Raw genomic sequence first — 11,762 nt, 5'->3', positions numbered from 1 at the left:
CTAAATGTGGGTCTGGGAAAAAGAATGTAAATGATCACTGAAGTCTTTCTCAGGTAACGTGCTTATTTACTCTTAGTTTTAGGGGAAACTTTTTCATCTAATAATGCATTTTGTTCATGATAATAAAATGTTATCCAAACATTGGCTAGAACAGTTTCTCAGAACCCATAAGTGATAATATATTCAGTAAACTGCATTGCAACTTTGAAGAACAGGTTAGAACAAGAAGTGAAGAATAATATCTTTTCTTAATTGAATCTGCAAACAGAATTCAGGGGGGTTAATTAAAATGTGGTCTGGGCAATGGCTTTTATATTGACAAAAGAAATTAAAATATAGGCTTTACATCTTTATAAAGAATAGGTCAGAATCTGATTATGTTCACATTGGCATAATTGTAGAGTGTTTCTGTTGATGCTAATTCATATTTATATCAGTGCTTCAGAATTAAAAATCCATTCAAGCATTTCTAGCAATACAGTGCCTCCTAGCATGGTACTTGACATTGATTTAGTTTTAGAAGTAAAAGTAGTAAACGAGCAGTACAGCTTCCTGAAATGCAAACTGATACCAATTTATCTGTAATTTGTAGTTAATGGAGAATTTAATGGAGAAAACTTAAATTTGTCATCTCTTTGTTGAGTTCACTTTTTCACTGTAATAATTGATAAATAAAATTCACACTCAGGCTCTTATTAATAATGCAGAGATTTGAAACAACAGTAACAATTACAAGAAATTATATAAACCATTATTTAAACAGCAGCTTTCTTCAATTTCAAATAGCAAACTTTTTTTCTTTTATATAATATCACTTTTTGCAATACTGGCAAGAATACTCATTTAGAAGAAATTTGTTCTTACAGTTCACATTCCCCTGAGTTTTGCTGAGAAGCAGAGGGTGAATATAACATTTTATTTCATTCATTACTTCTGGAGAAGAACAACTGTTTTGTTGTAGACAAGAGATACCAGCTTGTGGTCAGAAACAATAATGTCTTGTGTTTAATAGTCTTGTTTCTTCTGCTCTGTATTACTTTTAAGACCTTTTGTGCTCTTGGGTATGAATGTCATGAAAGCTACTGATTTTTTTTTTTGCTGTCAGGTTCGGTTATTTTGTCTAGAGTTTCTTTCTGTGCATTGGGGTGTATTTATAGCCAAGTTACAAAACAATTATTTCCATATGCAGCACGTCTCTATGATAACTTCCCAGTTCCAAATGTTTTAAATCATAGAATGGTTTGGGTTGGAAAGGACTTTAAGATTCCAGCCCCCCCTGCCATGGACAGGGACTTCTCACGTTAGACCATGTCACCCAAGGATCTGTCCAACCTTGGACATTAAATGAATATAGCTGAGTATTTGATTCCTTCAGCATAATGATAGGAATATTGTTAAGAATATCCATTTGCTAAGGGTTTACTCCACATCTGTTATAAAAGACTGTAAAAAAAGCCTGGCAATATTACTTGTTGTGAGGAGGGTCATAAAAGACTTGAAGTTTCCCATAATAAACTCTGTGGGCATGCATTTAGTTCTGTACAGTATTAGTTGCGTTTCAGCCAGAGATCCTCCACAAGCACAAAAGCACCTCTGTGGAAGCTGCTGTTGCTGATCAGTGTGCAGGGATAGCTGCATGGAGCTTTCCTCAAAACTCAAAAGAAACAGCTGTGTTTGCATGACCTGTTTCTGAATTTATATATCCCATTTCTCAGTCAGTTAATTAACTCCAGGCTCACCATATTGATTTTAGTGGCTCGATTTTGGAGAGGTATTGGTTGGTGCTAACTCAGGGAATTCTGCACCAAATATGCATGGCATATTCATGTCATCCACAGAAATCAGCCCTACATCCCCCTCCTTTAGAAACCTTAATTTTGCAATTACATTCCTGGTATTGCTTATGAAAGAGAAATCCCAGATGTGGAGAGAACCTATGAGGTTATTAGGCAAGTGAAATCTTTTTTTAATGATACATGAAGCATTGGAATAAGGTCAGAAACAAATTTTCTTCATAATATAAGATGATAGGATACTTCAGGTTATAAGGGGTCTCAGGAGGTCTCTAGTCCAATCTCCTACCCAAAGCAGAGTCAGCTTTGAGATTAGATCAGGTTGCTCAGGGCTTTATCCAGTCTTGTCTTAAAGCCTTCAAGGAGGGAGACAGCACTGCATCTTTGGGCCAACTGCTCCACCACTTGACTGTTACGGTGGAAAAGTTTTTCCTTATATTCAGTTTGAAACTCTCTTGCTTCAAGTTGTGCCCGCTGCACTTACTACTCCAATGCTACCCTTAAATCTGCATTGGCTCCTCACCAGTACAGGGCAGAGAGAAGATACCGTGCTATGGTGTCAAATGATGGATCTTTTACAAAAATGTGCAGACTGTGATATATAGAATCATAGAATCCTAGAATGGTTAGGGTTGGAAATGACCTTAAGATCATCTGCTTTCAACCCCTCTGCCAGTGACACCTCATACTAGACCATGTTGCCCAAGGCTGTATGGATGACTTCCCCGAAAAGATCAATTCACTTTTTTACAATACCTCATTATTCACATGAATTAAAGATGTAACTCTAATAATTCCACAGCTATCACATAATATATTTAACACTTCTGAAAAAAATACAAGAGAAATTGACAAAACTGACTGTGAATCAGGAAATAATAAAAGCGAAGAGTGGCCTTGACAGTGATTACTTTAGAAATGTAATTGGGTGGTCTTCTGCAGTGTTGCCACTGGGATAAAGAACTGACATTTCTACAAGGCAAAGAAATCATAAAATTGGTCTTAGAAAGTCAACATTTCGAAATAGAAATGACAAATACAGAATATAATTGCTTCTTGTTGCTGATCAGTGTCCTTGTGGTCAGTAAGACTGGGATTTTTCCTTATGCATTTCCCTATCTTGTCTTGAATTCTCAGTTAGCTCGGAATTAAAATAAAACAAAACAAACCAAGAACAATGCACCTCCCCCCCCCTGTCAACCCCAGATGCCTGAATCAGTCACTTATGTGTACTTGCTTACAGGAGACTGGGTGTCTGATCAATGGAGAGCTTATCAATATAGTGGAGACCAGAGAGGATACTCATACTCTTATAATAACTACTCATCAGTTATTCACTTGGTCAAATATAGATATGGATTAAAAAGTGAGCTAAACAGTTCTCTAGATTCTATTGATAGTAAGGACTAGAATTCCATTATATATAGTAGCAGTTTACATATCTAGTTCATATGTATGCACTCATGTTAGGTATCAAACTAAATTTTTATCCCTAAAGATAAATATTAAAGCTGCCTTCACTTCTGTTGTACCATCCAATACTGGGAATGCTTTATTTGGCTATGTATATGCTTCATTTTATAGAAACTTCCAAACCAGTACCACAATTTCTCCATGCTAAAATATTCTGCTGCTTGCCACTCTGATATTGAGATTTTACAACTTAGAGCTTAGAGGGTTTTGACTGAATGTAAACCTTTTGGCATTGCTGAGTGTCCATAATCGTATGTGTATCCATGGTAACTACAGGAGAGAAAGTATGTGTATATAATCCTTCTTAAGTAATACAATGTTATGTTTTCCTTGGTAGACAAAGAAAGGCTAGCTAGTCATAAGCATATTAAACAGCTTGTGAATCAAAGTTCCACATATATTCTTTACCAGCAAAATAGAAATTGTTTTAATAAAATTGTAATGTGTGGTAACACTTCGGGAATACATATACAAAAGAAGCTCCTGTTTTGAACAAAGGTGGGCAAACTAACTTCACATCAATCATTCTGGTTAAATCTCCTTTCTCTTAATCTTACAGCTTAATGGAAGTCATAACTAATCATGCCAATCTTGTTGCTTCCCAGAAAAAGGACTAAATTATTCTCTGACTAATCAAAATGGAATTTACACCCTTTTAATGTCCTATATTCCTGTGTGATTGACTGAACATGGCTGTATGAATGTTTTTGCATGCTCTGAAAGATTCAAAAATCAACATATTGAGTATATTGCTATATTTTTAAGTAGGGCTTTTTTCCTTGTTTGTTTTCTTCATTAATTATTTTTGCTTAACAGAAATACAGGATATTTTATACACAGTTATGGCTGTTATTTAAACCCCAAAATGTCTGGACACCATTTTTGTTTTATATTTTTTAGCTTTTATCCTGTGAATCTTGGTAAAGCCTGTAAGACTTACTGATAAAAAGTTGCACACTCCTGCAAGTAAAACTAAACACAAGGCACACTTTGGCACTGATGCTCAAGTGAAACAAGCGTTGTATGTCTAGTCCGTCTAGCATTCAGGGTCTACAGAGGTATGCATGTAGATAGGAAATAGGTGTACCTGAAGAGACACAATCTTGAAAAACAAAAGCTATTTTGCTGTAAAAGAGAAAGAAAAATGTTCAATTTTATGTAGATGTAAACTGTAAAGGAAGGTTTCTTCCCAGTTTTCAGCTGCTTTCTAACGGGACATCCAAACTGAAGAAGGAATGTAAGCATAGGTTCTGATCCCACAGCAATTTTTTCTCCAACTGCTGGCCCACAGAAATTTGGCATCTGTGGCTTCCCAGCCATGAAAGTAACCCATTGAGCGGAAATGTTTGGGGTTTTTTCCATTTTTTCTTTTTCTTTCTTCCTAGCTATATGTTTGGTGTTTTGATGTCCTTCACAATGTCAGAGATTGATTATGCTTAGCACAGTTCTATTTAAAGAAATAACGCTGGGAGTCCTCAAGTTAGTATTTTCTGACACCATTACTTGTTTTGTTTTTCTCTGTATTCTCCTGCTTCAGTCAGTGGGGTGGGGAGAGGAGAGAAGATAATTAAATAAATTTGCAATCATTGTATTTTGTCCAACAATTTCTTATGAATCCAATAAAGGTAAGAATGAGGCTGTAGGTCCTGAAGATACTAATCTTGAGAAAGCTGTCATGGTAGAGCCATCATTGTAAATGGGGAAAGGTCTAGTGTAGGAACGTTAAGGAAGAAAAACTCTATTTTAGACCAGTATTGCAGAACAAGAATAAGGGCTATAATTCAGTTTCCCTGTAAGTATCTGCAATCTTTGAGGAGAGAATCCCTCTTTAGTTTTCAGATTAAATTGCATGAAAGTACCTCATTCCCACACCAGTAAGGTAGGAAAAGATCTAGACTCTGTTGTATTCCATTAACTGCATATGTGAGGTTGAAGAGCATGATAACCTCAAGAAATTGGACTAATGGAGCTCTAGTAGAAGGATAAAGTGATTACACAGAGATGTAGAACTGGAAGCCTCTTGGATGACCATACATCACGCATTCCTATTCCAAGGGAAGAGTTAACTATAACTTTTATAATTTTTGATATTTTTTTGTCTACTCTGTACATAGAAACCTTAAATGACTTCCAAAGTTAATGACTTCCAGTGATTCTGTTTCTTCTATTATTTAGTAAGTTTTTCTTATAATATCTGTGCCAAATTATGCAGCCTGCATGTATTGTCCCGTGCCTGGATACATTCATAACATGTAGTCATGGGACCAGAATGATCTAGTCTGGTGGTGTGCCTTTTGCCAGTAATTATTCTTGGAAAGGAAAAGGCTAGACTGATACATTAAATAATTCTGTGCTATATCCAGAGCTAATTGCTTTGTTCTCACTTTCAGTGTTGTCCTGGAAGTGTCACAGTATGTTTCAAAATGTGAAGTTAGCTGGTTCAGTAATTATGATGGTAAACAACAAAGCCTACTGAAGTTTAAAGCTACTTAGTAATAAATAAGCAACCTTTAAGTAATCTTAACAGTGCTCTGAGCAATATACTTTAAAATTAGTGGGACCTTTGTATAGTTCCTCTAGGTAGCTGCATGGGTGGGAAAGATCACTCACTTCTTATGTAAGTACACTCAGTTCTCTAAGGAACCCATGGATCTGGAATTCCATGCATAGGAGGAAGTGAGCTGGATGTAGTTCAAATATCATCCTTCAACAAACACTCAAAAAACTGGATAAAAGTATCCATGAAGTCTCTTTTTCTTAGTGGAGTCTGGTTCCTGGAACAGAAATAAATTATGGAAAACATCACATTAACACAGGACAGAGGAAGGGGTCTTGGAAATAAAGGGCATGTCCATGTCTAGGTGGCTTAGCCTGCCACAGAATTCCCATAATCTACCCAGATATACAGGAATTGTGGTTATGGGTGCTGAATCCATTTGTGTTGAAACTCGTAATAAATTCCATTTGCCAGGAGAATAATCAATGGAAATTCCATTCACACATCCCAGTTTATTCATCTTTTGGCTCGTCTTGATTTACCATGGGGTCGGGGGCAGAAGGAAAGGATAAGTTTCCAGTTAAAGTGCCACAATAAAGTGCCTATAAAGTTATCTGGTTGTTTGGTAACCCCCTCCTGGTGGATCATAGCATGTCACTTAAGCTATTGCTTAACTGTGATGGCCTGGAAGTTTCATCTGAAAAATTACTGTGTTGTTTGTTTTGATTATTTTCCATATGCTCTACCATCCTATTGGAGATCTGTGGAAGCACTTAAGTGACGTTCCTCAGAATTTCAAAAGAAGTCCCTATGAAAGACTTTCTTCATGGTTCACTCTAAACTTTTGAACTTAACTTGTTTTGCTGGCCAGTAGCGTTTGTTAACCTTATAGGCATGGCACAAAACCCCTCTTTTCCCTTATTTGGAAGGTGGTGGGGAAAAGAATTTAAAATCAATATTAAACATTATTTCTTAATTGGGTCACTGTATTATACATAATTTTTCATAGATAATTTTGGTGATGTATATATGTACTGTGCTACAGAGGAGGTATGATTTCACTGTGAGAATAAGATTTTAATTTGGAGTTTTTACTCTGAAGACAGCTAAGAAAAATCTCAGAGCTTTTTTCCAAAGAAACCACAGTGTTACAGAGCCCTTTCATCATCCAGCGTACGGTACTGTAGGACACAAAAATATACACTGTACTACTTCAGATTAATTCATATTTGCAGGAGAGACAGTCTCTGTGAGTATGTGCAATTATGAAATGTAACTTTTTTTTCCTCTTGACTTTTTTAGCTGCCTCACCCGTTTTATTTGAACACATACATATGGTGTGTGAGAGTGAGCAAGCTCTCTGTAAATGTTTGGAAGGAGCATCTGTCAGACAATAAAACTTACAAGAAAACATGCTTTTCATTTAAAGTGTATTCACTAGAACTATTCCAGCATTGGAAACAGTTCATTTGTATAGCTTGGAGGCATTAATCAGAGCACGGAACTGTAAAGGCACCAGAACACTCAAACTGTTACTAAGAATCCAAGGTATTTTTTTAAAGCATTTTGTCTATTCGGCATCATAGTCTTCTGATAGGAACCTGGACCAGTTGACAGACAGGAAACCTCTGATAGACCATCCGAAAAGCCTGCAAACAAGAAGATGGCATGCTTTTTGCAAACCTGGAAAGTGTAAAGATTACATTAATTGTTGGACCAAAGGGACCCTCTTCAGGCATAAATAGCAAGACTCCTACTGTCTTCTCTTGCAGAGCAACTCAGCTGCCAGCAAAAGCAGGTGCTCTCCCCCTACCAGTGCTCCAGAGGAAATATTTAGTGAGTATTCACAGCTCTTTTTACAAATTAATATGTTCATAGTGTTTTGCTTATATTTGTATAGTTTTCTCAAAGGACAAAGACATTTAAAAGTAAGTTTTAAAAGCAAGTTTTAAAAGCTGTTACTTTAAACAATTGCTAGAGTTTAACAGTCTGATGCAATTGCTATAGTAATTTAAGAGCAAAATTTGCACAACCTATGACAGCAACTTTTAGAAAATACTGCTTTTTAACAACTGCTTAGCTTAAACAATCTGAAGGAATTACAATTTACTTTTAAATGCACAAGCTATGACAGCACCGTAATTTATATAAATATGAAATGTATTTGATTTTAAATGTTATGCCATAAAACAGCCCTTGTAGAACACAAATTTAAAATAAATCATTTCTTTTGGCAAAGGAACCTGCAATTTAATCTTTAGAAGAATAAATATACCACTAATGTTTTCCACAGAAACAGTTGCTACTCTAATTAATTCAAGATGTGACTCTAATAAGGTTTCAAAAGAAAATCAGAAACAGATTTTTCTCAGTGGTAGGACTATGGATAATGTTAAGGTACTTTTATTTTCATTAGAAACTCTTGTCTTAGGTAGATTTGTAGTATATAGCATGGAAAGATCAAATCTGAAAGCATTATAATAATGTTTTTAGAAGCAGAACAGTTTTTAGTGTTTCAGATGCTTTCTTTTTGGTTATAACTTACGGTACATTACATTTTGTTAGGAAACTGTTATTCAATTTTGAGTTTGGAGTGACTAATGTTGCTAATGTATTTTTTTCTTCTTTGTGTGGAAGGGAATGGAAAACCTGACGTTTGTCTACCGCTCCTGTAAAGTTATCTGGACATTACTTGTAACAATACTAGGTTATGCCAGCAGCTTTCCTGTGGGTGATGATTCTATTTGCACAGCAGAGGATCTTGCTAAATACAGCATAATCTTCACAGGGAAATGGAGTCAGACTGCTTTCCCTAAGCAGTACCCACTTTATAGGCCCCCAGCACAGTGGTCATCAATGCTAGGTAAGTGAAGTATGCACAGTTTTAAGAACAAATAAATCTCCTGACCACTGTGATCTTTTTATTTCTTCACAGTCAATTTTAAGATAACTAATGAAAAAGGAAAAAAATAGCCAAAGTTACTAAGAATGAAATGCAGACATGTGAAGTATCCACAGTGCTTTCAAAAATCCACAACTGTTTTCAATTGACTTCTGTTTTCAATTGGCTGCAGCTGAAATAAACAGAGATAAGCCAAATGTTTAAGTGTTCACTCATTTTTATATACTTTTTTCTTTTTAACCTTAGAAATAAAACAGAGAAATTGAATAAATAGGGACAATCTAAACCAGACTTTTATGTCATGCCATGTATTCACTCAAATAGGTGTTACTCATAGTTCTGACTACAGCATGTGGAAAAAAAATGAATATGCCAGCAATGGTGTCCGTGATTTTGCTGAAAAGGGTGAAGCATGGGTATTAATGAAAGAAATAGAAGAAGCTGGAGAGAAAATTCAGAGTGTACATGGAATCTTCTCTGCTCCTGCCATTTCCAGTGGTACAGGACAAACGTCTACTGAATTAGAAGTGCATCCAAGACATCCCTTAGTAAGTAAATATACATATTAATTGAAAAAGTTTATTTCATGTCAGTAGCACCCAAAATTAAATATTTGGATTCTCACTCATAGGAATAATATAATGCAAAGAGCTACTAAAAAGCATGACACTGCAGGGAGCACTGTAGAGGTTCTATAAAGCAAAAGAGCATCATGACATTTCTTTCAAAATTTTTAAGTTAAAATAACTGTAAGGAGAATGATTTTAAAAAAAGTAATGTAATACTGATGGATCATTTGGTTTCGTAGGTTTCATTTGTTGTACGAATTGTTCCAAGCCCCGACTGGTTTGTGGGTATTGACAGTCTAAATCTCTGTGAAGGAGACCACTGGATGGAAGAAGTATCAGTAGACCTATCTCCATATGACGCTGGAACTGACAGTGGTTTCACATTTTCCTCCCCAAACTTTGCCACTATTCCACAGGACACAGTTACAGAGGTAGGTGGATATACATAGTTTAGTACTTCATACCTGTATGTTTTGAGTCCTCCCTGTAAAAGATAGCTATTCTATGAATACATGATAGACCCTTGTGAAACCGATTTCAGTATTTAAAGAGTGCTGATGCTCTCTCGATGGATTTATTACATAGCTGATAACCCTAATGCTTTTATTTTCTGTATCATTCAAATTTATTAGGTAAATGCTGATGGTTCATGAAAATTTGAGTCTACATTTGAAGTTTTTTTGTAAAATCTGACTATTTTTGTATCATTTTTAACAATTTTTAAAATACCAGGAAACTAAAAGTATTCACAAAAGTCCTGGCATTATGAAATATGTATCTAACCAGGAAAATTCTTAGTAGTGAATACTGATGTGGGGAGGAGTCTTCAGTTAAAAGCATTGCTGGAATGTGAAACACTTGAGGGAAAAGTGTTAAGGGAAAGCAGAGGAGAACTTCATCACTATGAGGTGACCCCACTTTCAATCTCTTTTGTTGCTTGATGCTCTATATGCCTCATACTTTGTTTTTGCTGCTTAAGGGTGGTGAAGAACAGAGGATTTTGACTCAAATGTTCTGAATACTATAAACATTCAGTTAATTCTTTCTTTAAGGTTTTCTGTAGCCAAATGCTGTGCTAATAAGAGGATCAAGAAGCTGGAAAAAAATATGTTTGACTTTCTAGAAACATGATAACTGCTATAACATACCTAGTACTGTAATATAATACTCTTGTGTTCTTCTTTGTAGTAACATTCACTTCTTTCCATCAAACCATTTGCTGTGGTTTCAGTACCTCCCACTACAGTCCTCTATCCAAAGGATGGCACAATTCATTTTGCTCAGTCTCAGAGGATTATGCATAAAAATTCTGGGGTTACCAGCAGTAGTTATGTGAACTGAGGTTCATAGAAACTGGTTATACGCATTTTACTTGCAATAAAATGTAGAAACATGATTTTACAGTTATATTCTTACTAGTAGGATATAGGTTCTTTAAGGTTCTCCTTTTTATTTGACAGATCACTTGCTCCTCTCCAAGCCACCCAGCAAACTCATTTTATTATCCCAAACTCAAAATTTTGCCACCTATTGCTCAAGTAACAATGGTGAAATTAAAGAAAAACCAGCTGGGTCTTTCTGCACCTTTTATTAATCCTCCAGCTAAAAGCAATGAAGTAATAGACTCTGTCTTAGGTAAGTGATTAGTACTTTGATATGTTCAATTCTGTTATTCCCATTCATTCAGAAAATATGTGGAAATGTGGTAGGTGATGTGGATGAAACAGGTGATTAGGTAGAATGTTCTCCTATCTGCATAAGAGTAGTTTCCAGACTCACCTACGGGAAATAAAACAAGCCAGTTGACAAAAGAGACTCCCTGAAAGAATAAGGAATAAGGATTGCGTATTTGAGCTACGGTTGAAAGGTTTGGGTTATATTCACAGTAAAGGCTTCTCAAGCCTTAGTATTGCATAGATCAGGGAATTTTTATGAGAAACACTTGATCATAATCAGTTTCCAAATTCTTTGCAACTTTGAAGAAAATATTCGTCCTTAAGTTTCTACATCATGCCCAAGTAAAGGAACTATTGTCTCTTTCTAGGTCAGAGGGCTTGATAGTTATATGCAATAAGAATTTATATAATTCAATTGATATGGATATATTTATGATAAAACATACATCCTCAGGACAAAAATAATGTTCTCATTTTTCTTGAAACTATTAGCCAATAACCTCATTTAGTTAGGAAGAGACGCAAACTACTGACTCAAGTCAGTTTTTTGGGTAATTTTCAAATCTCCAAATTAACAAATGCATACTTATCATAATATTTGCTCTAAAGGAAGGGTAGCAGTTGGATAGTGTCTACCGAGATTTTCTCACTACACTTTTCTAGTTAATTTTTACAGAGTGTAAGAAGAAGGGTTAATAATAAGACTGACATCCTGAATGCTATTTGAGAGACAGCAGTCTCCCAGTGTTTCCCTAGGAGAGCTGCCATGTTCCAAAAGCTTCTCCAGGGTGTCTGAAGGTTGCATGCCTCTAGCTCTGTGCTAAGTCACCTCACAGTCAGCAAAATTAAGCT

General features: G+C 35.7%; 1 protein-coding gene across 1 annotated transcript in view; it reads left to right on the top strand.

Moving 5' to 3' along the window:
- Positions 1-7,498: 7,498 nt before the first annotated feature.
- Positions 7,499-11,762, top strand: part of SPON2 (spondin 2, extracellular matrix protein) — a 6,527-nt gene continuing 2,263 nt past the window's right edge. Inside the window, exons 1-5 of the mRNA XM_010018586.1 lie at positions 7,499-7,599; positions 8,401-8,626; positions 8,990-9,213; positions 9,474-9,665; positions 10,695-10,869. Of these exons, the coding sequence (XP_010016888.1) occupies positions 8,404-8,626; positions 8,990-9,213; positions 9,474-9,665; positions 10,695-10,869 (814 nt within the window). The 5' untranslated portion in view covers positions 7,499-7,599; positions 8,401-8,403. The remainder of the gene's footprint in view (positions 7,600-8,400; positions 8,627-8,989; positions 9,214-9,473; positions 9,666-10,694; positions 10,870-11,762) is intronic.

Source organism: Nestor notabilis, unplaced genomic scaffold, assembly GCF_000696875.1.
Source record: "Nestor notabilis isolate BGI_N333 unplaced genomic scaffold, ASM69687v1 scaffold1230, whole genome shotgun sequence".
NCBI classification, from domain to species: Eukaryota; Metazoa; Chordata; class Aves; order Psittaciformes; family Psittacidae; genus Nestor; species Nestor notabilis.
The sequence above is the reverse complement of the archived record's forward strand: the minus strand, read 5'-3'. Positions and strand labels throughout refer to the sequence as shown.